The sequence below is a fragment of the Schistocerca serialis genome, chromosome 5 (assembly GCF_023864345.2).
Source record: "Schistocerca serialis cubense isolate TAMUIC-IGC-003099 chromosome 5, iqSchSeri2.2, whole genome shotgun sequence".
Taxonomy (NCBI): domain Eukaryota; kingdom Metazoa; phylum Arthropoda; class Insecta; order Orthoptera; family Acrididae; genus Schistocerca; species Schistocerca serialis.
The window spans coordinates 385,105,600-385,133,552 of NC_064642.1; the positions used below are offsets into that span (position 1 = coordinate 385,105,600).

Consider the following 27,953-nt stretch of genomic DNA (forward strand, 5'->3'; position numbering starts at 1 on the left):
GGAACCCCTAAATACTGTACTTCTGCACAAGTGTAATGAATCGAGGCATTTTTTTAAAATATACTTATAAAATATGTTACATGCTTTCAGCTTCACTATACAGCAAAATAACAGAAACATTTTCATACTGTACCTATATACCAGCACTGCATACATTTTTTTTATTTATATATCTCTAAACCACTATGTACACAGACATCTTGTAAAATTACCAGCTTCCTTACTCACCATAACAAAACTACTGATATGCAAGCAAAATGGAGAGTTACAGCTATTCCTTCTACATATAGAAAAAATTTAAAATTTTTGCATGTTTTTGTTTCTTTCTGCGCCTCTGTTGTGCATGTTGATTACAACAATCCTAATTTTAATCTGACATAAAATCTTTGCCACCCGCCCCCTTTTTACAATGGTTCTCATTTTTTCACTGGATGGTCACAATTAGGCATAGTGATTGTCAAATTATTTTCTCAATAGTTGCTGAAAAATTTCATTTTTAAATAGTTTAATCACATGAATTGAAAAAATTAACAATTATAAAAATTGGAAACAGTGTTTCCTTGGCAATCTTCACAACTTTTTAAATTTAACTTAAAAATATCAGCAAATTTTTTATATATGTACCACAATAAAGACAATGCCGTGCAGGAAAATATGGTGTCATTCTCAGCCATTAAGTTTCTGGAGTACAGCCACACAAACTCTCTCTCTTCTTCTAATATTCTGACTGTATAGCTTTCGGCCATCCTCAGAGTGAGCTACAGTACTCATTCCATTCATGAAAGATGCACGGAACACTGTGAGTACATACAGTTCTTACAGCCCAATAAACCAACTGTGCCAGAAAACTGCATCAGCATTGGTCACTCTGTGTGATATGAAAATGTCAAAATTCTAGCATCCGCTTAATGTTTTGAGACTTAAGTTTGGTGAAGAATGTCATTAACAGAGATAGTGGTTTCAAACTAGATAAACCATGAAATTAATTACTTTCTCTATAATCCCGAACAGATGTCTCCACAGAAGAATTCATAACAATATGTTGATATCCCAACATACATCAACAGTGTAGCCATAGATTTAATTTGTGCATACTCTTTGCTGCTGATCCAAGTCTCTGGTAATCCTGTATCTGTGGTTTAAAAGAATGGTATAAGTACCGTAGCTTTAGTCTGTTGGCTCACTCTGGAGATGGCTGCGAGATATATGGCTGAAATGTTGGAAGAAGAACATGAAGATGATAATGATGATGATGATGAAAATTTATGCCACAGGAAAATCAATATGTCTTTCTCACTTTTACACAAGATAAGAACATAAATTAAGATGGCACTATTAAATGAAATTGAGGTAAATATGGTACAAAATAAAAAACTGAAAATATATCTCAATCTTTTGTTTGAGGAAGCAACTAAAAATCAAAACACTTGCACAATTTATTACTGTGTCTACAGTAAATATTTATAAATGTACAAAACAGATAGAATCAAAGAGCGAGAGATGTCAAGCTATCCTCGACATTGACAATCACAACACTAATAATGTGAGGGATATGAAAGTACTTTTGCCCTTTCCCATTTGCCTACGGGGTCAGCATTGTTGAACATTGTTAGATATTACTACCAATAAGCATCAATGTCAGTTACCATTTCCATTCCTCAATCTTGTAGCTGGCACACAATTGATCAGTACACATCAATAACCCACCGATATATGTAGACATATACCAAAATAACAAAAAGCAATACGTGAAGCATTCTCTATATTTTCTTCTCCCCTAAATGTTGTTTCTATTCCAAAGAATATTACTGTATTAATAACATGTGCTAAGTTCTAAAATATCAACAGAATGACATATGCTCAGTGGCAACACCAGAAGCGTATCATAATCACAATAACACTCCCAGATTCCACAGAAATGAGAGCTCAATAAACCAAAAGTTAAGGAAGCCATACTTTACATGTTTAAAATTGTGTGTTTGCTTGTCCACAACAAGTGCATGTCACTCACTCAGGGTTAATTATTGGTAATTACTTAGCAGATATGTACTGAATACACCAAACATCTTAACATTACTCAGGAGCAAATCTATGGGAACCTGAATCATCCCATATATTGTCTGACACATTTGTAAAATAAAATGTAATATAATTGAAAAATTAAGTATCTGTCACATAAATTCCAAAAGTCTCACAATTTCAATTATGTTAGTAGAATCTTACCAGTTAGTGCTGTAGTATATTTACATATCGCAAATTTCCTCATAAAATTGAGTGCTTTACTAACCAATTTGAGCCATAATGGCTCAAATCAACATAAATCCTATACATTTTATTGTCACATGATTGTAACTGAATGAATGTGTTTACAGAAAATGCACTTCTCACTAGCGCAATTTACTACATACATCTAACATATTAGGATCAACAGAATAAATACCTATACATATTTTCACAATTGAATCACAATATATACTTTTAACTGCATTATTTAAATCAGTACTCCAGAACGTTTACTAAGCAAGAACTTCTTTAAACTCTAAATACAGGTGAATTTTTGAAGCTGTTCCTGCAGCGATGGCTTAGCAGTCAAAATGACTCTCTTTTCGATCTCCGATTCTGCTTCCTCCTCCTGCAGTCTTGATAGCCAGTCAGCAACCCTTTCACTACAGTCATCATCTGTATCTTCAAAAAGATCCACAGATAGGATCCCACTCTGTAACAGGCATTGCTTTGGTGAATGTATTTGCTTTTGTTACAAACAAGTATCAACTTTGAAAAGCATACCCACTTCACTTCACTTTTTCAAATATAACAAATATAAAACAAATTACATAAAATATAATATGCACACAGTGAGGGGGACTGGCTTATCTATTCTGTCCACGTATATCAATATTTGTCATTCCCTAAGTTTTTCCACCGTCACTCAAAACAAATTGCTGTGTGTATTCTAATCTGATGCCTTCATAAAAAACAAAAATTATCCATAATTAAGTTTCCATGTAATACAGGAAGTAATAACCAGATATAGATGTATTACATTATAATGACTGCCCCCTGGTTTTGAGCTCCTGTTCCGGCAACATTGCATCCCGAACTTCAGTGTATGGTACCTCACCATAATTGTGGACATTTTTGTTTTTTGTGGAACTATTAAGTTTTGGTTGAAAACATATGCAGGAGTATTTAAATATAAGCCTGACTTTTGCATTGCTTCCAACTTAGGATATTATAACTCCTTCTCAAAACAAGACAGTGTTCGCATTTCACTTTTTGAGTCATTTCACTCTTCAGCACTTACTTTGTGATAATCACACTCATTTGCCTATGAACAAGACACTTTTTGTTCCCAACATCTAAACTTTCTGGAATTACTTTCAGGGCAAGTCTCATTAGTGTTATAAATAGTCCACATAATAGACTAAATCTATTTTTTTAAGTCCTGCAGAATGCAGTATCACCGATGACTGCAATGTGGCACACAGTATTTCGTTGCCAGGAATCACATGGCGTTCAGCTCGTAACTGATAGGGTACCAGCAGTCTTCCAGAGTAATTAGGGCTATGCCACGTGAGGCTCCATGGTGTTGGCCTAATATAACTCCAATTCTTTTGGGACCAAAATGGAGAACACAGAAAATAAAACAGAAACCAAAGGTCTTTTTAAGACCTCAAACATTCAAGCATTGGGGATGATACCAACGGAAGCTGTTTCCGCAACTGTATTGGGCGACAGACTAGTACAAGGAGTGGAAATTGTCCGTGAGAAGTTGGACCAGATCAACAGGAGAAACTTTCTCAGAGAACAAAAAGAATAGGAAGGCAAGAAATGGCTTCTTAAACATAAATTGTAGCATTAAAATATATCTGACTTAAGGGCTCCAAAAAATGAGATTGTCTCAGAGTGAAGGGGATATACAGGTCCCTACCACCTTTTCACCACTATCAAGGAGAGGGCACGACTTGGAAAATTCAGAATGGAATGAGACCTGTTTGGCCTGTAGTTTTTCTAAAAGGTGTTATCCTGTAGCAGTAGTAAAACGTGCTGACCAGCCAAGTTTTACCGGCACTTTATGTGCTACTTTAATGAACTGTGCAACTTGTGTAAAAAAAACTCATTGGCAGCACACTTACTTTTTAACCTGCTGATCTGGGTTCAATCTCAGCTTCCAGCAAAAATATTTGTTTCTTTGGTTATAATTAGCAAGATTTTTAAGTAAAATGAATAATGAAACTATTGCAAATGAAATCATCAATAATTTTATATTATATATGATGCAAATGTTTGTTAGACCTAACAAAAAGAGTTAAAATTAATATAGTATTTTAAAATAGTTAAATAATAGTAAAACCATTTTAAGAGGAGAGGTAAATATTAATACAGTACTATTGTCATTAAAAAGTCATTAGTGGTTTTTTAAACTATTACTGTATGTGAACAGGTGCAAGTTGTTCATTAGAACTTTTTTTAATATGTTTATTCTGTGGACGAGTTAAACTGTTGATCTGTTGTTGATAGGCAGATGTTTCAGAATATCGGAGACACTATGGGAACTGCTTCATTTGCTCATGGGCATCGTGTCGGATAATGTTGTGGAAGCTGCACAATACTACTTGACGTGATGTCTGTGAACCAATGAATCAGTTACTATGTGGGGAAAGTCTTAAACAGCACACACTATGGGAACTATTAAAATCATTCAACTTACAGGGTACAGCACATTCCCATATTCTACATTTTAACTGGTTGTATTGAGTAAACTCAAATACATAGCCAATTGCTAAGTATGGAGTGTTTACATTGCTAAAGATTGTTGAACTGAATATATCTGTTAATAAGGAAACCATGGGTGTATCAAAACTTGAAGATGAAATTACTTAAGACTCATTATACAGTGGAAAGTCGAAGTTACTGTTGAGAGATGCAGTTGCTCATTATATAGGCTTGCTGCTCGATAATAATCTGATTGCCCCAGACTCTTAAACTTCGATTTCCCACAAAGCAATGTTGACAGGCGAGGAATTTTATGCATGTATTACAGACACAATGGCTGACAAAATATTTCATTTGGCAGCAGCAGGGCATTTTGAATTTAAAGCCTCTGCAAGATGGGCCAAGAAGTTCAAATGTAAGCATCGGTTCATGAACAAAAAGTGACAAAATTTATTTAAAAAGAAAAAAACTGCAATTATAGAACAAACCTTGGCATCTGCTGAGATTTTTTTAATGCAGACACTGAAATTAATACCTACTTTCAATAAAGATTTTATTATTAACACTGACCAGACAGGTAAATTATCAGAGATTACTTTAACAATATTAGAGAAGGAAAGTTGCTACTCACCATGTGGCAGAGAAGCTGAGTCGCGATAGGCACAAAAAACACACACACACACACACACACACACACACACAAACACACACACACACACACTTTAAAAAAACTTCCTTTTTTCACCCTCCATACACTATATTTTCATTTATCTTGTTACTCCTTTCTAGGATATCAGTATCAGTCTGTCTACAATAGAACTCTTGTGAAAAAAGGAACAAAATGATGTTCATACAAAGGTGTGACATGAATGAAATTGCACATACATACACTGCACAGTACTCTCTAACTCTGTCTGGTAGATTAGCAGCAAAAGTATTTGTCTGTCTCCAAGAAGCAACTGGTAAATTTGGCCCTCAAGTTAAACACTAAACTAACATTCTAAAAAAATATACAAATGTTGTAATAACGTCGTCAAAATCTGGAAAGTTAACAACAAGACTGTACGTCGACTTCCTTAATAGTTGTCTGATGCCTTATGTGGGGAAAGGAAAGTTTTTGTTGATTATTCACTCTTGGAGTAGCCAAACAAAGGCTGAATTATATGATGAGGTCTTTCAAGATGAGAAGAAGTCACCATTAAAGTGATTCCCCCAAAATGTACTACTCTTGGTCAGCCTTCTAAGGTCTACTTTTATCGGCAAGTGAAAAATCTAATAAAGCACATACAAAATTGTACTTATCTCACCAAAAATGATCAAGAAATAAATTCTTGTGAAGACTGCATAAAAATACAATTAACATTACATCATCAACTTTCATCGCCAATTTTTAATGAAATAATCCAGTATGCTTGGTACGCTTCCTAACTTTCGGATGAAAGAGGAATTTTTACGAATGTCAGTGAAGTGTGTTTTCCCACAGATCTTTTGAAAAATGCTGATCTTATAAAAATTCATCTTTTGAAAATTGTGCCACATGTCGGGATAGTTGTTTCAGTGTTGTTATGATAATTTTCATTCCAGTTTTTGTATGTAAAAAAAATGTAAATCAACTGTAATATAAAAAAAGATATTTTTATTCTACCAGATGATTTGTTATAGTTGCAATAAAATTTCATTTAACTATTTTAAAATAATATATTAATTTTAACTCGTTTCATAAGGTCTAACAAACATTTGCGTCATATACAAAATAAAATCATTAGTGATTTCATTTATGATAGTTTTGTTTGTTCATTTTATTTAAAAATCCTTCTAATTGAAACTAAAGAAAAAAATATTTGGTAGAAGCTGGAATTAAAACTGGATCAGCAGATTAAAAATCAAACGTGCTACCAATGAGTTACTTTAACCCAAGTTCGAGCGTTCATTAAACCACTATATAATGTGTGGGTAAAACTTTGAAACCTTTTTTCAAGGAATTAACTGGCCAGAGCATTTTACTGCTGCTAGAGGAGAATACCCTTTAGGTAAACAGCAAACCAACCAATCCTCATTACATTCTGAGTTCCCCAAGTTGTGATCTCCTCTTATACGACAAAGAACAAAAGAACAAGGGAGTGTAACATCCCACTTCTCAGGATAACCGGATTCAGAAAAAGCCTAAGCAAGAAACAGGGAAACAGGCCTATAGCAATGCAGTCTTGGTTTTTAGGGTGGCAGTTATCTAACACGGATATCCGCTTTGCAACATCACCTTGCAGCAGCAGGAAGTAGATCAGATGGTTTTCTTTGAGAAGATTGGGGGGAGGGGGGGGGGGGGGCAAGGCCAGACCTCAAATTCAGAAGGGTCTGTGTGGAAAGATGTGTTCTACTCTTTGTCTGTGAGGGGATGGAAATGGTGGTCTACCTTACGGAGATGATGCCCATGATATCTCCATGGTAGAAGGTGAAACTGCTGGTCAAGATGGCAGCTACACTCTTCAATATTGCAAAGATAGTAGTTTGGGTATCGAAACTTCTTAGAATGTTCCTCCAAAGGTTTTGATCAAGGAAGTACAGATGTGTTGCAGTAAGGAGGAGCCATCTGCTGCCCTGATTCGTTTTCTGGATGTGGATGTGGCCCTAAGTCAGGAACCGTATTTGTATAAAGCAGGTGTATCAGGCCTCAGAGGAACTGGAGGTAAACTGATTGGCACTAGAAGTCTACAAACTCCAGAACATGCAGTTATGTCAAGAATGGAATTTCATCCATACCAATGGTGGACTTATGTTCTAGAGACTTAATGACCATCAGCGTGAAACAGTGCGAGGAGGAAAGCACACGGGAAATTTTATTGGCCTCCTTACAAGGACAATGCTCGTCATTCCCAGGAAGTGGGGAGACTGGTAGCCAGCTGCTCGCAACTGAATGAACAACTGTTGATCGGTTGTGATGCCAATGCCTACAACCTGGTGAGGGGAAGCTGTGAAACCAACAGCAGAGGTGAGCATTTACTTCAAAATCTCTTCGTGAACAATTCAGAGATCCTGATAAGGGATAGGGAACCTACCTGCAGGAATATATCAAGGGAAGAATTATGTGACATAACATTTGGGTCCACCTTAATGGGTAGCTATGCCAAACAATGTGATGTGACATTGGATCAATCCTTATCTGACCACATATATACTGCATTTGGTGTTGAATTAGCTGTTAAATAGACCACGGCCTATAGGAACCCCAGGAAAACAGACTGGGACTAATATAAGAAAAACCTGAACTCACTTTACTTGATAAGAAATCTAGTAGATCTCGAAGAAATGGCAGATGAAGTGATGTTACACTTAGAAAACTGTCCAGTCACCATGAAGTGCACAAAAAAGAACATACATTGGTGGGACAATAAAATGGAAATGCAAAGAAACCAGGTAAGAAGACTGTTCACCTTTGCAACAAGGAAAGGTCAATGGGCAAAGTACAATCTTGTGACTAAGCAAGTGAAAGTATCATCATGGAAGGTTTTCTGTGAGGAGGTGAAAGGTACAGCTAATTGTGCTGGAATTCATAAAATCTCACTAGAAAATGAACAAATTCAGGAGGAATTTTATGAAGTAGGATGGCGGGTAGACAAGGACACCATGTGAGATGCTGGCTCTGCTCCTCAAGACTTACTCCACTCAATGCACTCAGGCAGATAATACAGACCAAAACTAAGTCCCTGAGAGGTATCGGTTTACAGGTATTCAAAAGAAGAACTGAGATCCTGTCCAAAAATGTGTTGATTAAAAAAAAAAGTGTCCACTGGGTATGGGGAACATTGAAACCAATCAAGTTACCATGCTTAGGCACCATTTACAAGGAAGCATATCCAGGACACATAAAGGAATCTCAAGCTTTTTGAAGAAACTCTTATCACTGGTGGGGACAGTGCGACAGTGAAGTAACTAGAAGTAACCTTGGATACAAAACTCTCATGGACCTGACACTTAAAGAATATAAGTTACAAGTTGGAAGCGCTCTAATGTTCCAGAAATAAGTACTGTATAAACACCACTGAAATAAGATCTATGATAACTTATGGAGCTACAGTATAGTGGAATAAAGTAGAATGGTGGCTGCTAAGGAGCTTGGCAAGGTGCAGAGACTGGCCTTCTTTGCCATAACAGGCAGAATTAGCAGCACACCCACTTCTGGGATGTAGACCAAGCTGGACATGCCCTCATTACACCTTTTGAGTTACAATGGAGATGGAAACAGTGGCATACAAATTAAAAACTGGAAACCATTGGGATAACCAGAAGCCTACGCCAATATAGTGATAGTGATAAATATAGGAATGCTTGGAGAAATGCTAGCTGATTATACAATCTTTGGTGAAGAAGAAAGCACACAAGATAAACTAAGAGAACTGTTAAAATTAACATCATGATCGCAAAAGAATGGGAGGCATGTGCTGACAACAGATGGGAAGATTTGCAGTGTTGAGTGCATGGGCAGTGTAGCAGATCATGTGGCTGGAACGAGTTTTTTTTAACAGTGAACTGAATAAGTTGATCATATTTGCAAAAGTGAAATGAGGAAAGAAATTTCAAGATCATCATGGAGCAGCATTCACCATCAAGGAGGACACAATGTACAACAGCAACAATCCAAGACAATGAAGAATAAGTTTGCAAGAAACAAAACTCAAAACTGTTGCCCGCCCAAGAAGTGCTGAGTGAACAACTGAAACAGTCATACTTCTGGGGTGTGGAACAGCAGATGATGGTTCAAAGGGAACTGTGTTAGAACTGTACTTTATGTTTTTGGCCAAATTGTCAAGACTAAACTGTCATGTGAAGGTCAGCAGAAGGAAGAAATGACTATCAATGAATTGAGGCTACTAAATGTGCTGGAAGCATTAATAGGAGAATGCTAGGAACAAATGAGAAAAATGTGGAAGTAATGGGAAGAACATCAGGAATGAATAAGACAAATAAGAGAAGAATTTTGGGCAGAAACAGTGATAGAATCTGAAGACGTTTCATTGTCATCATCTAGTAAGCCACAAGAATATAAGGTCAAATACAAGGATTCAGAAACTGATGACAAAGAAAGAATTTTTGAAGTGGACAGTCTTACAAAAACAAGATCAAACTGAAGCTGCTGCAAATAAGAGTGTAGCAAGCCCTGCGAATACAGATTTAGGTCACAAAGATTGTTCCAAAGAAAACAGCAATATACAGGCAGTTGAAATAGAGGAAGAAATACTGGGGGGCCCAAGAGTACTGGGGGGGGGGTCCCAGGAGGAATGGTCATAATTCAAGGGTATGGCAGGAACGATCATTCGAAGCAAAAAACTTCAGTAAATATGGGCTCCAAAACCCCTACCTTAAAATCTATTACCACTCATTAATTTTCACTGCTGTTAAGCACACCTCTTCTACTCAACAAATGCTCATAGCTCTTAAGGTATGCATTTTACTGCCCATGTTTACTAGACACTTCTGCTTTCAATTATCCTTCCTGTCATATCCCCAAATACTGACTGTTTCTCCTGAGGCACCCTGCATACACTAGGGAGCTTCAGTAGTACCAAATTTATGTGTGGATGGCACATTAAGAGCAGACTGTACAATGGAGCAAAAAGTAGAGGTCAGTTTTAGTGAAAATACATTGGAGATTTAGAAGGGCAGAAGAGGGCAAATGGTTATCTCTAAAGAGAAGAAACCTATAGAGAACACAATAGCATCTACGAGATTAGATTGCACTATGATAGAATTAGACTATGGGAAGGACACACAAGTGGATCATGTAAAATACGTCAAATTGAAACATCATCTAGATGAGGAAGAAAGCATTTTGAAGATGAGGAAACTGGCCAAGAAATCACATAGAATGATACCAAAACTGAAGAAAAGGACCAAAATACCATACAAGGAAAGTGAACAGAGAAAGAAGGTGGTGGAGAAAGAAGAGGGAAGTGCAGATGAGACAGGAAAGCTGAACGTGACAGACAACTCAAAACTATTTAAAAAATGTCACACGTGTGCCATGGGGGAGGGGGGGGGGGGATTGAACTCATTTTGTGGCTTGAGAAAGAACGATGGAAAGAAGACATGGCAAGCCTCATTGTGATGGTGGCAATCATGACACAGTTCTGTTCGTAATGAACTTCACAAGCATAAATTATCTTGACAGTGTTATAAGTGTTATCTACAAGTGGACACTTAGGAGCTATTTGTTTTTCTTAGAGTTTGCAACATGGGGAATGTTAACTGCCAACTGCAGCTCGAACATCAGCACTGCATCAGTGCGAGGTATGGGACTGCACCCTCACACCGTACCGAGCATGGAGCTGACCCCACTTGAAATATCAACACTGTGCAGTCACAGAATGTGTCTCCACACTGAACATAGCAGCCGTCCTTAGGATGCCTGGTGCAATTATGCACTTGTGAGGCTTACCCCAGCAGCTAGTGACATAGCGGCAGTGATGACCTTACGGCCCTCCACACCACATCAGTGAGATCTTTAAGTATTGATGTGCAGGTGCACAGGGACACACTTGCTGTACCACAAAGAGTGGCAGTCATGCATCTAGTGAAAGTGTTTCAGTGTGCAAGTACAAGTGTGTTTTTGTTACAAATTTGTTTTGTATTTGTTTTCACTGAATGGATTCAAACTAAAGATGTAAGATGATTGGTAATGTGGATGTTGCGCAATTGAATAACTTAATAATTGATGTGTCAAACCTAGTTGGTGGTTTAATGACTGATGTGCTTTATTGTTTTTATCTATATTGCTATGTTAAAAATCTGAGGACACGGAATAATGTGAGCAGAATGAGTTTGTTTAGTTTTTACTTATATCTGCACAATGGTTTGTGTTTTTACCATACAACATATGAGTTGCCTCTGATTTTACTATGATGTTAAATGCATGAGTGTAATAACTGTAATAGTTATGTGGCTTTGCTTGATTTTGTTACTTGGAAATTTTTGTCTGTTCCTGCATTTGCTTTTTTCCAAAATTTCTTTCCAGATTTGAAAAAGAAGTGAATGGGGGGAATGTAAGGCATCTTTGTCTTGCGGCTATCTTTGGTAGTCAGTTGTGTGGTGGCTGCAGTGCTGAACAGTTGTCAAGGCTGAGAATAATCAAACAGATATATAAATGGTACTAGTATGTTGAGTGCCAAAGCAATTAAAAATATTAAAAGCTATCAAGAAATCAGATTTATGTATAGATAAACTTATGCCTCGAGCAGGAACAATGATTTGTTCATGAGGCTGGAGGTTCATGCCACCATAGAAGTGAAAGGTGGACACGCTCCATAATAATGTCAACTAATAGGCGTCCAGATACACTTGATCAGATAGTGTATCTGACAAACTCAAGTATCAGAAAGGAATAATATTCTCCGGCAATTGCCCAGAACAACCTGGGGGACACATTCTCGCATCTGAAAGACTTTAGCTACAGCCCTTTGTTATTCAGCTGCAGAATATGCCTGCCCCATCTGGTGCAAATCAAGAAGATCTCAACTGAAATGAGACCTGCAGACTCAAGACAGTTTGTCTGAGATCTAAATCCTTTAGAAAATTATTGTCTAGCATGTATTCCACCTTCAGTTATCTGCTGCAAGGGAGCATCCCGACTGGAGAAATCTCTAAGGTACTGAATTTGAGGACTCACAAGTTTTACAGGTATCAACCAGCAACCCAAAGACTCAAGTCAAGAAAGAATTTGCTTCATGTGACAAAAAGCTCAAGGAAAGTTAGCCCATAAGGAAAACAGAGTTAGCAAAACTAAGATCAACATGAGAACAGGGGGATGTCCATGTGAATCTATATTACGTGGATGTGATGAAGAAGAGACAACGAACCATATCCTTGTCTGAAAATTATGCGCAACTACATGCTACCCCCAGAACATGGTTGGTCTGACCGAGGAAGCATGTGAATTATCTGCGTACTGGTAACATCATATTTAGTATGTATTTGTGTAGCACATCATTTGCTGATGCCGTACCTGTTAGTGGAAATGATAACATTTATAGCAACAATCTGTCTAGAGTATTTTTGTTAATGTTTGTGGTATCTGTAAGGTATAGTGTAGGTTTCTAACATGATAAAATAAATAACAAAGGTATGAATAATCAATATACAGTACAACATCCAGAAGTTGAGACTAAGAAATTGTTTTTGTAGTTTTATACCCAAAAGAAAGCAAACAATATAACACTAATCATATTCAGTGAGAGACTACACAGTCTGCCTGCACTAGAAAATACTGTGTCCATCAAGTAACAGCAGAGCATCTGCTGTGTATGGAGAAACTACCGCTAGGAATTCGAGACCACCTTTCTTTTTCTTGCCTAAAAGTCCAACATGCGAGATGGAAGTTGGACTGAGATCTTGATTTGACTGCATTACATCCTTAGGCTTTCTGCTGTTAACCTTCAGTCGAAGATAACTTATCTTATTCTGAGAGCTATGAGTCATGATGAATCTGACAAGCAATATGCTCACAAATATGACAGCCCTTCTGAATTTTAACAAAATAATTCTTCCTTTCCATCATACTGTAAACCTAACATCTATTGCACATAACTGAATACTTAATCAACAGGGAATTATTCACATTATGATATATACGGGATGGAAAGCAAAAGGAACCTCTTGTTGAAAATTTTGGATTTTGAATTTGTTCTGAGTGAGTTATATCAGTATAAATACTGATCATGGAAAATACGTTTTTCAAGGTAATGCATCATTTTAAAATTTCACTTTACTATCAATGGAAAACTTGACATACTTAGGACAAAAATTCTACATAAATATTACCCTTAGACTGCCCTCTTTCAAATGGTACAGACTTTTTTTTTTAAGTTAAACCAAACAATGTAGGAAAAGATATTTTGCCACCTACCATAAAGAAGACACATCAGGTTGCAGATAGGCACGATTAAAAGACACTCACATATAGCTTTTGGACACTTTGTCAGTAAAGACAGACAGACACAGACACACACACACACAGACACACACACACACACACACACACACACACACACACACAAAAGCAAGCAAGCACATCTCACTCACATCAGACCGCCAGCTCCAGCATCTTGGACTGGAATGCAACATCACGTGGGATGTAGGCAGCAATCTGGAAGGGGAAGGAGAAGGGATAGTAGTGTACAGGTGGGGAGAGAGACAAACGCTGTCTGGTGGAGTGTGCGGGGACTAGACTATCAGGCACAGTGTCAGTTGATTGGGGGCATGGAGATGGAAAAAAACAGAGAGAAGTGGGGAAAGACAGGCGGATGCATTGGCAGAGGGCTGCGTATAAATAGGGTGGGAGATGAGAATGGGGAGAAGATGATAACACAGAGGGGGTGGAAACTATTGGGTGGAGGGTATGGGGACAGTGTGTTGCTGTCAGTAAAGCCTGGGATAATTATGGGAGCAGAGAATGTGTTGTAAGGATAACACCCATCTGTGCAATTCAGAAAAGCTGGTGTTGGCGGAAAGGATGTAGATGGCTCGGGCAGTGAAGCAGCCATTGAAATCAAGTGTGTTACATTCAGCTGCATGTTGTGCCACAGGGTGGTCTACTTTGCTCTTGGCCACAGTTTGGCGACGGCCGTTCATCCAGGTATTGCACCTGGGTTTTTCACAGGGATATGATCCTCGTGGCTAGGGGTTGGGATTGGGAGTGGCATATGGATGGACTAGAATGTTGTGGAGGTTGGGTGGGCGATGGAACACCACTTTAGGAGTGTTGGGAAGTATCTCAGGTAGGATGTCCCTCATTTCAGGGCACGATAATAGGTAATCAAAGCCCTGGGGAAGGATGTGGTTCAGTTGTTCAAACTTAGGTAATACTGGGTGGCGAAGGGAACACCCCTTTGTGGCTGGTTTTTCGAGGTGGTGGGGGGGGGGGGGGGGTTGTTGTTGTTGTGACGGGAAATGGTATAGGAGATCTGTTTGCGGACTAGGTCTGGGGGATAATGCTTATCTGTGAGAGCCTTGGCAAGACCCTCAGCATACTGAGCAAGGAAGTTTTGTCACTGCAAGTACACCATTTCCAGGTATGACAACCAACCAGATGTCTAGCAGGATGAATGACCACCGCCAAACTGTGGCCAAAAGAGAGTAGACCACCCTGTGGTACAACATGTAGCTGAACATAACACACTTGATTGCAATGGCTGCTTCACTACCCGAGCCATCTGGATCTTACCCTCCACCACCAGCTTTTCTGAACTGCACAGATGGGAGTTATCCTTACAACACATTCTCCACCTCAGCCTACGGTAACGTACTGTCCCCACACCCTCTCTCCTATTGCCTCCGCCCCATTCTCGTCTATCATCTTGTTTTTTGCAGTCCTCTGCCAGTGCATCTGCCTGTCTTTCTCTGCACTTCTTCTTTTTTGTTCCCTTTTTCCCCACATCCCTGCCCCACAACCTCCTGACGCTGCGCCTGTTGGCAGTCTAGTCCCTGCACACTCCACTAGACAGCGTTCGTCTCTCCCCCCACCCACACACTACCATCTCTTCCCCTTCCCTGCCCCCTCCAGATTGCTGCTTGGACCCCACAAGATGTTGCATTCTGGCCCAAGATGCTGGAGTTAGCAGTCGTGTGTGCTTGAAGAATGTGTGTGTGTGTGTGTGTGTGTGTGTGTGTGTGTATGTGTGTGTGTGTGTGTGTGTGTGTGTTTTAATTGTGCCTGTTGCAACTTGACATCTTATTTTCAAGTTGATGAAACATAGCAAGTGGTTAATCCCTGCAGACCTATAGCAAATTATAGTGTACAAAAATTTAAAACAAAATAAACTGGCCCCAAGTTGCAAAGAAGTAGAACTTCCTGCACTTTTATTCACACTACTGGTATGTTTACCTGTGTTATGGCATATTTTAGGTCAAATTCGGACTCTGAAGCTATTAATGGGCACAAAACCACCTAAAGTTCTGATTTCACAAAACCCTCAAATATAGGTTACTAAAATCAACTATTTTATATTGGCCAAAGGATTTGATTTTCTGCTTTTGAAATAATTGTGCCTGATGGTGTTCAAGATCGTCAGGAGCAGTGTTTTCATCTCTTCTCCTATGGTTCTGGACTTTCTGGCTGGTCAGGCTCTTCCACAGGACCCTCATTTTCACTGCCTCGAGTTCTGGTTCAGGTTCTGGTTCCACTTCAGAACACAGAAAGTCTTTTTTCCTTCTCTTTATTAGATCATGATGTTTTCATATAGGTAATCTTTTTATTGTCTTGTCATTCCTGCAGGAACTACTTTACAAGGAAACACAATGGGTCCAGTTTCTTCAGGAAAGATGTGGTGTGCAGATTCATTTCCATTAATGTCTATTTTGCAATGCACATAGCTAACAATGAACTCAAGGTTATATTTAGTTACGTGAAGTATCTTGTTAGCATTATTATTCTTCAAGATGTTTAGTCAGTTACACATATTCACAGCAACTTTATCTTCATCATTTGCACTAGCAACAGCAGATGTAACATGTATTGTAGGTGTAGGTTTTCGCTGCTACAGAAACATGAACTATCAGCTGGCATTTTAGGGTTGCCAAATGCAAATTGGTAACATTTGCAGGTTCTTATAACTCTCATATAAAAGGGACCATTTCTTTAATCTGTCTTCATCATAAGTAAAGCTATTCTAAGCTCCTTACAATGCCTATAAAATTTAGGAGATACTATTTTGTGAAGTATGGAATACACAACTGTGACATTTAGAAAAGAGACCTTTTGTCAGGCCAATGTTACTTCCCCATAATGGCAAGAGGGCCATTTTCAGAAGATTTGCATCAATTGCTTTTAATGATACTATTGAGTCCTGTTAGATTTTAAAAAAAATTGAACTTATATGAGCCTGTACAGAGTGGAAGTAAATTACTAAAATATACAAAAAACAAAAATAGATATTTTAGACATTATCAAATGTTATTTCTTGTACTGAAAGTTTTACTTCTCTGACAAGAGGCCCCTTTTCACTTTCCACCTCATATACTGATTTGTGTTGATGTTCAAGATAATAAAAACTGCTTCATTTTCAAATGTTATACACCTTTGTTATCAGTCAACAGAAGCAGCCTTCCATTCATTTAATATCTCTAAACTATAAATCTACAGCTGGACATTGGGAAGTTTAAATGTTACTAACCTGGTGGCTAATACTAATCAGTGTGGCAGTGAATGCTCTACCAATCACTGCTTCCACGAAGAGCTGTCTAATTTCACAAGGCCACACTGTCCGCACAGTTGCTGCTGTGCCTGCCAAGCGACAACACATTGCTTGTGATGGCAGGTCTGCAAAATCTCTTGCAAGATATCGAAGATGTTCTTTCTTCTTCTTGCTTATTGCACCAATGTCAATCAACTGCACCTGCACACATTTGTAACAGAGGTTATATGAAACCAGCCACATATTTGTACATTAATCAATGATAACTTCAGTACCTGTTAACTAATGAGTTCACAGTATGTCTTCCAGTCCACAAAAAGCTACTACAGTGGTAGAAAATAAAATACAGTCTTCAAAAAAATGACAAGGACAGTGCATAATGGATCTTGGACACGACACACAAACCACAATGTTTTGCCCATTGCTGAAGTAGATATACATGTGTGTGTGTGTGTGTGTGTGTGTGTGTGGAAAACAATACTCTACAGATAAAAAAAGATGAGAATGTCCCCTTTTACCAAAAGGAAGTCCGTACAGTATAACATGACTGATGGGTTTGTACCAACGAACTTATTCTCCTCCACTTCCATTCACTCATATTCCTGCTAACATGATTTCTAAATTGTATTCTCGCTAACATAATTTCTACCTCTGCAGCTAGGCAATGGTATGTAAGGAACATACATCATATGTCACATCATACCGTAAGAAGGTACCTCTGACTCTTGTAGCACTTTTCATGTTTTGGTAGATTTCAAAATACCCTGGGAGCTATATGAACTGTACTTTCTTTCAATACCTCTGCCAGTAATGGAGCAGAATGTGCAACATCTTTTCTCTGCTTGCTATATTCACTGAATGTCTGATGGATCACTAACAGCACCTGTGAAATCAAGGAAATGTCACCGTACTTTAATATCTCCAATTGCACTATTTACAGCATCAAATTCACACCTGCAGCTAACACAATGAATGTATCCAGAAAGCATCTTAAATCCAGATATGGGGAACATATTAAAGATTGTGCCTACTGAACTGCTTAGTCTTTATGTGCCTGTTACATCACCACCACAAACATATTGGCACTTTTCCCAAATTTGCAGACACCTATGGCAAGTCTGAAGCCAATAATTTAGAATTCAATGTTTTACTACACATGGTCATGTTGCTGATAATATGCTCTTATATTTCTCTGGCCTACCTTACTCAACCTGTTGTAGGGAACCTACAGTTTAATGCAGAATCCAAACCACAGTGCAACTCTGTATTTTTCACACACGCAAATCATTGCCAGAGGCAAAAGAAGAAACTAATAGCAGAAAAAAAAATCCTACTACCAACTGAGTATTGTGCCCACCTTTGGACTTGTAGCCCGATAATTACCAGTAACTGTCACAATTGATGCAACAGAAGACTGTAGGGACATTTACCTACAGTGCTTGTGACATAAAATTCTTTTTATTTAATCACTTGTTGTTCAACACTGCAGCTTTAGCAGAATCAATTGCAAAGAACTGCAGAAAACACTAAAATTATCTACGAATAATGAATTCTGAAATTACTTTCTTATTCTTGATAGCATACTTTGAGTACTTGCTGTGTAACACTTAACCACAAACTAAGAAAATTACAACAGGCTATGGTAGCTGATAATTTAAGTTCATATCAAGAAACTTATGATTACTTCCTCAGCACCCCTAGTAAAGCGCTGCAGTTTTCTAAACAACCTCCAGGTTGAGACATCTTTACCTTGCCAAGTAGTTTTATCTTATCTCAGAAAGTATCCAATTCTTGCACCAAAAAATTTTTACAGCTGCCTTCAGGAAAGACGAAGTACGACTGATTTCTGATTCTTCACTGAAAGCAACCTCTAGCAACTGGTAGATGCTCAAACTTTTGTACTCGGTCTCAATAGCATCAGACCAGCTATATAAGTGCTGCTGAAGACAACTACAATGCTCGCTATTAAAGTTACAACACCAGAAAGGCTGGCAAATAATGAAATTTTATTTATGGCACATTTTCAGTGTAACATCAAGAATACATGATTAATTTAGTGTGTGATTTGGGGGTTGTATAGGATGTAAAATTTAGTATACAGTTTATAGTGTCTATAACGTCATCACTTTTAACAATTCATTGGCTATAACAGCGAAAGCTGAAGGTCCCATTTAAATCGTATGTAATCATTATATTTAAAAAATCACTTAGTACAACATGGCTTATTGCGACTTTCTGTATAAAGAGAAGTACTTTTTATTATATTTTTGAAGAAATATATTGGCTTGCCCCCCATGAACCATGGACCTTGCCGTTGGTGGGGAGGCTTGTGTGCCTCAACGATACAGATAACTGTACCGTAGGTGCAACCACAATGGAGGGGTATCTGTTGAGAGGCCAGACAAATGTGTGGTTCCTGAAGAGGGGCAGCAGCCTTTTCAGCAGTTGCAGGGGCAACAGTCTGGATGATTGACTGATCTGGCCTTGTAACACTAACCAAAACGGCCTTGCTGTGCTGGTACTGCGAATGGCTGAAAGCAAGGGGAAACTACAGCCGTAATTTTTCCCGAGGGCATGCAGCTTTACTGTATGGTTAAATGATGATGGCGTCCTCATAGGTAAAATATTCCAGAGGTAAAATAGTCCCCCATTCTGATCTCCAGGCGGGGACTACTCAAGAGGACGTCATTATCAGGTGAAAGAAAACTGGCATTCTACGGATCGGAGCGTGGAATGTCAGATCCCTTAATCGGGCAGATAGGCTAGAAAATTTAAAAAGGGAAATGGATAGGTTAAAGTTAGATATAGTGGGAATTAGTGAAGTTCAGTGGCAGGAGGAACAAGACTTCTGGTCAGGTGAATACAGGGTTATAAATACAAAATCAAATAGGGGTAATGCAGGAGTAGGTTTAATAATGAATAAAAAAATAGGAGTGCGGGTAAGCAACTACAAACAGCATAGTGAACGTATTGTTGTGGCCAAGATAGACACAAAGCCCACGCCTACTACAGTATTACAAGTTTATATGCCAACTAGCTCTGCAGATGATGAAGAAATTGATGAAATGTATGATGAGATAAAAGAAATTATTCAGGTAGTGAAGGGAGAAGAAAATTTAGTAGTCATGGGTGACTGGAATTCGACAGTAGGAAAAGGGAGAGAAGGAAACATAGTGGGTGAATATGGATTGGGGGAGAGAAATGAAAGAGGAAGCCGCCTGGTAGAATTTTGCACAGAGCATAACTTAATCATAGCTAACACTTGGTTCAAGAATCATAAAAGAAGGTTGTATACATGGAAGAATCCTGGAGATACTAAAAGGTATCAGATAGATTATATAGTGGTAAGACAGAGATGTAGGAACCAGGTTTTAAATTGTAAGACATTTCCAGGGGCAGATGTGGACTCTGACCACAATCTATTGGTTATGAACTGTAGATTAAAACTGAAGAAATTGCAAAAAGGAGGGAATTTAAGGAGATGGGACCTGGATAAACTGACCAAACCAGAGTTTGTACAGAGTTTCAGGAAGAGCATATGGGAACAATTGACAGGAATGGGGGAAAGAAATACAGTAGAAGAAGAATGGGTAGCTCTGAGGGATGAAGTAGTGAAGGCAGCAGAGGATCAAGTAGGTAAAAAGACGAGAGCTAGTAGAAATCCTTTGGTAACAGAAGAAATACTGAATTTAATTGATGAAAGGAGAAAATATAAAAATGCAGTAAATGAAGCAGGCAAAAAGGAATACAAACGTCTCAAAAATGAGATCGACAGGAAGTGCAAAATGGCTAAGCAGGCATGGCTAGAGGACAAATGTAAGGATGTCGAGGGATATATCACTAGGGGTAAGATAAATACTGCCTACAGGAAAATTAAGAGACCTTTGGAGAAAAGAGAACCACTTGTATGAATATCAAGAGCTCAGATGAAAACCCAGCGCTAAGCAAAGAAGGGAAAGCAGAAAGGTGGAGGGAGTATATAGAGGGTCTATACAAGGGTGATGTACTTGAGGACAATACTATGGAAATGGAAGAGGATGTAGATCTGGATGAAATGGGAGATACAATACTGCGTGAAGAGTTTGACAGAGCACTGAAAGAGCTGAGTCGAAACAAGGCCCCGGGAGTAGACAACATTCCATTAGAACTACTGACGGCCTTGGGAGAGCCAGTCCTGACAAAACTCTACCACCTGGTGAGCAAGATGTACGAGACAGGCGAAATAGCCTCAGACTTCAAGAAGGATATAATAATTCCAACCCCTAAGAAAGCAAGTGTTGACAGATGTGAAAATTACCGAACTATCCGTTTAATAAGTCATAGCTGCAAAATAATAACATGAATTCTTTACAGACGAATGGAAAAACTGGTAGAATCCAATATCAGAGAAGATCAGTTTGGATTCCGTAGAAACGTTGGAACACGTGAGGCAATACTGACCCTATGACTTATCTTAGAAATTAGATTAAGGAAAGGCAAACCTACGTTTCTAGCATTTGTAGACTTAGATAAAGCTTTTGACAATGTTGACTGGAATACTGTCTTTCAAATTCTAAAGGTGGCAGGGGTAAAATACAGGGAGCGAAAGGCTATTTACAATTTGTACAGAAACCAGATGGCAGTTATGAGAGTCAAGGGACATGAAAGGGAAACAGTGGTTGGGAAGGGAGTGAGACAGGGTTGTAGCCTCTCCCCGACATTATTCAATCTGTATATTGAGCAAGCAATAAAGGAAACAAAAGAAAAATTTGGAGTAGGTATTAAAATCCAGGGAGAAGAAATAAAAACTTTGAGTTCACCAATGACGTTGTAATTCTGTCAGACACAGCAAAGGACTTGGAAGAGCAGTTGAACGGAATAGACAGTGTCTTGAAAGGAGGATATAAGATGAACATCAACAAAATCAAAACGAGGATAATGGAATGTAGTCGAATTAAGTCGGGTGATGCCAAGGGAGTTAGATTGGGAAATGAGATACTTAAAGTCGTAAAGGAGTTTTGCTATTTGGGGAGCAAAATAACTGATGATGGTCGAAGTAGAGAGGATATAAAATGTAGACTGGCAATGGCAAGGAAAATGTTTCTGAAGAAGAGTAATTTGTTAACATCGAGTATAGATTTGAGTGTCAGGAAGTTGTTTCTGAAAGTATTTGTATGGAGTGTAACCATGTATGGAAGTGAAACATGGACGATAAATAGTTTGGACAAGAAGAGAATAGAAGCTTTCGAAATGTGGTGCTACAGAAGAATGTTGAAGATTAGGTGGGTAGATCATGTAACTAATGAGGAGGTATTGAATAGGATTGGGGAGAAGAGAAGTTTGTGGCACAACTTGACTAGAAGAAGGGATCGGTTGGTAGGACATGTTCTGAGGCATCAAGGGATCACAAATTTAGCATTGGAGGGCAGCGTGGATGGTAAAAATGGTAGAGGGAGACCAAGAGATGAATACACTAAGCAGATTCAGAAGGATGTAGGTTGCAGTAGGTACTGGGAGATGAAGGAGCTTGCACAGGATAGAGTAGCATGGAGAGCTGCATCAAACCAGTCTCAGTACTGAAGGCCACAACAACAACAACAACATATTGGATAGAATATTTAATGGCCATTTTTGTTTTTTTATGTCTGAGCATTACTAACAACAATGTAACAGAGATGTTGAGTCGCATATAGGCACAACAAAAAGATTTTCACACTTAAAGCTTTTGTCAACAATACACACACGCACACACGCGCACACACACACACACACACACACACACACACACACACACACACACGCACGCACGCACGCAAACTGGCACACTGGCAGTGTGGTTTCAGTTGCCTGAGACTGCAGTCGTGTGTGTGTGTGTGTGTGTGTGTGTGTGTGTGTGTGTGTGTGTGTGTGTGTGTGTGTGTGCGCGCGCGTGTGTTGTTGTTGACAAAGGCCATTGGCCAAAAGCTTTAAGTGTGAAAATCTTTTTGTTGTGCATCCCTGCAACTCAGCTTCTCCTCTATATTGTGAGTAGAAACTTTCCTTCTCATAAAATTGTTACCTTCCATCCTGGATTTTCCATTGTTTAACAACAATGTAATGTTTATTTTCAAACTCTTATTTTCTGCAGATTATTGGCTTCAAATCAGGCGTTAAAATAAATGCATCATCAAATATGCTTATTAAAAGTTTTTACATTTTGCTGGCATTTTATTGCTGTACATATACCATAAGCATAAGAAAATTTCCACTTTAGTCTCTCTCCGCAAATATTACATTGTAAAAGCCGGCCGTAGTGGTCTAGCGGTTCTAGGCGCTCAGTCCGGAGCCGCGCGACTGCTACGGTCGCAGGTTCAAATCCTGCCTCGGGCATGGATGTGTGTGATGTCCTTAGGTTAGTTAGGTTTAAATAGTTCTAAGTTCTAGGGGACTGATGACCATAGATGTTACGTCCCATAGTGCTCAGAGCCATTTGAACCATTTATTACATTGTAAATACTGTAGGTGTACTGTATTTCTGCTACTTTTTGAAGTGTTCACACTATGGCAGCCTGAAATTTACAGACATGAAATTTTTATTGAAAAACAAAGCTAAAACCCGGTTTGTGCAACTATCAGTTTCTTGATATGAACTTAAATTATCAGCTACCATAGCCTGTTGTAACAAAGCTAAAACCCGGTTTGTGCAACTATCAGTTTCTTGATATGAACTTAAATTATCAGCTACCATAGCCTGTTGTAATTTTCTTAGTTTGTGGTTAAGTGTTACACAGCAAGTACTCAAAGTATGCTATCAAGAATAAGAAAGTAATTTCAGAATTCATTATTCGTAGATAATTTTAGTGTTTTCTGCAGTTCTTTGCAATTGATTCTGCTAAAGCTGCAGTGTTGAACAACAAGTGATTAAATAAAAAGAATTTTATGTCACAAGCACTGTAGGTAAATGTCCCTACAGTCTTCTGTTGCATCAATTGTGACGGTTACTGGTAATTATAACCGGTTTCAACTGTATACAGCTGTTACGTCTGACAGCAACAGTGATTTTAAGCCACGTATTTATCAAGTTTTTGTATGTCCATCTTATTCCTGGAGGTCTGAGGGCCTAGGCCATTCAATATTGTAAGGAAATGAAACGCCTGCAGCTGTCCTTATGATGTTATTTATTGTGTAGCTACCAGTTTCGGCACTTCAAGGCACCATCTTCAGGCCTTAGTTGATGCTGAAAGGGTTATCACAATCCATATATATGAGGCATCATTGGCCAACAACTGGTTTACGTAGACTATCTGTAACAATGAAGTAGTCTCTCCAACCATCAATTGTCAATGGCGGCTGTGCTTACAGTCCATGATACTCCAGACATTGTCACAATGTCCATGTGGATGTCTGTCTTCCAAATAAGGCCATTCCCTGACTCAATGTGCATGACGGAGGATCCTACACAGTCAAGCAAACAACATGTCTCTCCCCTCGTGCACTAGTCACATGAGGCTCTTGAGATCCAGTTTGACAGTCTTGGAGTCGTAAGCGACAGGAACAGCATTGAAAATTCCTGGCAGATTAAAACTGTGTGCTGGACCGAGACTCAAACTCGAGACTGAGTTCGAGTCTCAGTCCGGCACACAGTTTTAATCTGCCAGGAAGTTTCATATCAGCGCACACTCCGCTGCTCAGTGAAAATCTCATTCTAGGAACAACATTGTCATGAAATGATTAACTGTAATCTCAATAGGTCATAATCCTGCCTCTGTCAAAATCGAATACATGCAGATAGAAAAATGGTTCAAATGGCTCAGAGCACTATGGGACTTAACATCTATGGTCATCAGTCCCCTAGAACTTAGAACTAATTAAACCTAACCAACCTAAGGACAGCACACAACACCCAGCCATCACGAGGCAGAGAAAATCCCTGACCCCGCCGGGAATCGAACCCGGGAACCCGGGCGTGGGAAGCGAGAACGCTACCGCACGACCACAAGATGCGGGCATGCAGATAGATGTTTCTCCTTCTTTCATGAAGCATAAAATGATATTCTCACAAATAAATGACATTCAAATGTAATTTCTGAATGATAAACCCACTGCATTATCTGTCCGTGTATACAGAATGTAGATAGTATCATTCTACCTACATCAGGCAGTTACACTGAAAAAATAATCACTTGCATATCAAATCATGTAGTAACTTCATGCCAATTTGACGTTTATTGCATGTCACATTCATGATATTGAAATTTTAATGGCCAGCAATGTAGCTACAGAAGAGCAATTCCTTCTTCATTTGACAAAAGGTTCTGATACTTCATCTCTTCCAAGAGTAAAGAGTGATCTCTTTCAAGCACAATTTTATGATAATATTTTGAGCACACTACTTTGAATTGAAAACAATGTTTTGCAACACGCTATACTGAACTTAATGAGGCCCAGAAATAATTCTATGAGGTCAGGCAAGGAAGATCACTGTTCCTCATCTGCTTAAGCCTTTGGCTGCTGCACATAAACTTATTAAAAGTTGAGTCAATTATCCAGGCCCAGAAATAATTCTATGAGGTCAGGCAAGGAAGATCACTGTTCCTCATCTGCTTAAGCCTTTGGCTGCTGCACATAAACTTATTAAAAGTTGAGTCAATTATCCACTAACTTGACTACCATGATCTGAGTGCCTCTGTTTCAGGGGGCTGTGTGTGGTCAAATTATCCATATTGCTTGCAGTGTCTAGTTCTGAATATTTCTTGAGAGTTGGTTATGACAACTCTCTGTTGAATCAAAAATTATCAGTACCATAAAGTTTCTAATTTTAAACCTACTCTGTAAATGAATTATTACATTAGGAAAAACAATGAGGTGTCAAAATTACTTTCACTACCAACAACAACCCCTTTCAGTAGTTTAACCAGAGTTTTGTAAAACAAAATACAAAATTAGCACATCTATTCCAATTCACTTTGTCTACCCACATGTAATACCCTTATTGTACTTCTACAACTCATATGAGCTATTGCTCGAAGGGGATGCAGATTATACTATTTCACTGGCTATGGTGAATATTGGCAGTCCATTACGTGACTTACTTTAGAACAATTTTGTGGACTAAACTGTCCTATTTATGTCATAATGGGAGAGTGAAATATGCTGACCATTTGTGTTACTATATTGGCATTCACTGTGAAAAACAGAGACAACTTCTTAGTCCCATTTTTGCTGAATTTGTTTCACGAAACATGTTCAGTAATTTCAAGTACAATTTGCTCCTTTGGCTACAGGAAAATGTTAAAGTGCCTATCTGTAACTTATGCACGAAAACGATAGTTGTTACACAACACATAGCAAAGATGGCGAGTTGCTGAGAGGCACAACAAAAAGACTGTTAAACAATGCTTTCAATAAACAGACCTTCATCAGACTAGGCAACATGCATTCGTGCCCATACACACACACACACACACACACACACACACACACACACACACACACACACACACACAGTTTCTGGCTGCCAAGGCTTATTCCATCCTAGATTTTCCATTGTAACTTATATGCTTCATAAACAGCATGAATAAGTAAGTTTCAAATTATTTCTTGTGCATCAGAAACAGAAGTATGATGGTTGCAACTGATCTGTTACATAATAATGCCTCCTATTCTTTTTTCTTTCTTTTTGTATGTGTTAATCTGAAATAGCCATGTTTCCTGTCTGACTTCATTAAGCCAATTCATCCATATATTTGCTGTATTTCTATCTTCCTTGCTGATCTAGGTTTTGTAGCAGGACTGGTGAATTTCAAACCTATTTTAAATTTGTATGCTTTTCTGGAAATTTAATAACTTTTATAGAGACCGATGTTTAACTTTATCTCTTCTGTGCAGCTTCTGACGCTTAGGGTTTGTTTTGTGTGTCACTAGTCCAAAACCAAGTCATCAACGTGCTTACCATGTGATGCCACTACACCTTTGCATAGGGTTAGACGAGACAAGAGAGAGAGAGAGAGAGAGAGAGAGAGAGAGAGAGAGAGAGAGAGTGTCTCATAACCATTTACAACACAGTATGTGTTGCATTCATATCTAGTTTATCAGTTTTGAACAAATTTAGTGTAGAGGTTAATATCCCTGCCTGTCACGCGGGGTACCCGGGTTACTATGCATCTACATATTAGTATATCTTACTTGGAGTGTTCACTTATAGTAATATCTTGAAAATATATGCTACTATTTGTAACACTATTATGGAAAGGATAGTTGCTACTCGCCATACAGCGAAGATACTAGAAACTAGACAGGCAGAACAAAAAGACTGTCAGAAAGTGAGCTTTTGGACAAACAAGTCCTTTGTCAAAAGTAAACACACACACACACACACACACACACACACACACACACACACACACACGACCACAGTCTCTGGCTGCTGAGGGCAGACTGTGGGCAGCAGCACATGATGTGAGAGGCAACTGGATGGTGGGGTGAAGGAGGTGGCTGGGGCAGGTAGCGAGAAGGATAGCAGTGTAGCGGTTGGGGACAGTAAAGTGCTGCTTGTGGGAGGCTTGTGGGAGCATACTGGGACACAGGGATGAGGTGGAGAGAGGGTAAGGCAGCTAGGTGCAGTCGGTTGGATAGACAAGAAGGGGGGGGGGGGGGGGGGGGGGCGACATAGTGGAAAAGAAAAGAAGTAGAAAGACCGAGGGTGCATTGGTGGAACAGAGGGGTGTGTAGTGCTAGAATGGAAACAGGAAAGGGGCTAGATGGATAAGAACAATGACTAATGAAAGTAGAGGCCAGGAAGGTTACAGGAACATAGGATATATTGTAGGGAGAGTTCCCACCTGCACAATTCAGAAAAGCTGGTGTTGGTAGGAAGAATCCAGATGGCACAGTCTGTGAAGCAGTCATTGAAATGAAGAACGTCGTGTTGAGCAGTGTACTCAGCAATGGGGTGGTCCAGCTATTTCTTGGCCACAGTCTATACATAGCCATTCATGGAGGTAGACAGCTTGTTGGTTGTCATGCCCACATAGAATGCAGCACAGTGGGTACAGCTTAGCTTGTAGTGACATGATTGGTTTCAAAGGTAGACCTGGCTTT

At 38.9% G+C, this 27,953-nt stretch overlaps 1 protein-coding gene across 1 annotated transcript in view; it reads right to left on the minus strand.

Moving 5' to 3' along the window:
• Positions 1 to 488: 488 nt before the first annotated feature.
• The window catches only part of LOC126481276 (uncharacterized), a 147,129-nt gene continuing 119,664 nt past the window's right edge, over positions 489 to 27,953 (minus strand). The window contains exons 11-12 of the mRNA XM_050104908.1: positions 16,875 to 17,096; positions 489 to 2,716 (exon numbers count right to left, since the gene is read on the minus strand). Of these exons, the coding sequence (XP_049960865.1) occupies positions 2,540 to 2,716; positions 16,875 to 17,096 (399 nt within the window). The 3' untranslated portion in view covers positions 489 to 2,539. The remainder of the gene's footprint in view (positions 2,717 to 16,874; positions 17,097 to 27,953) is intronic.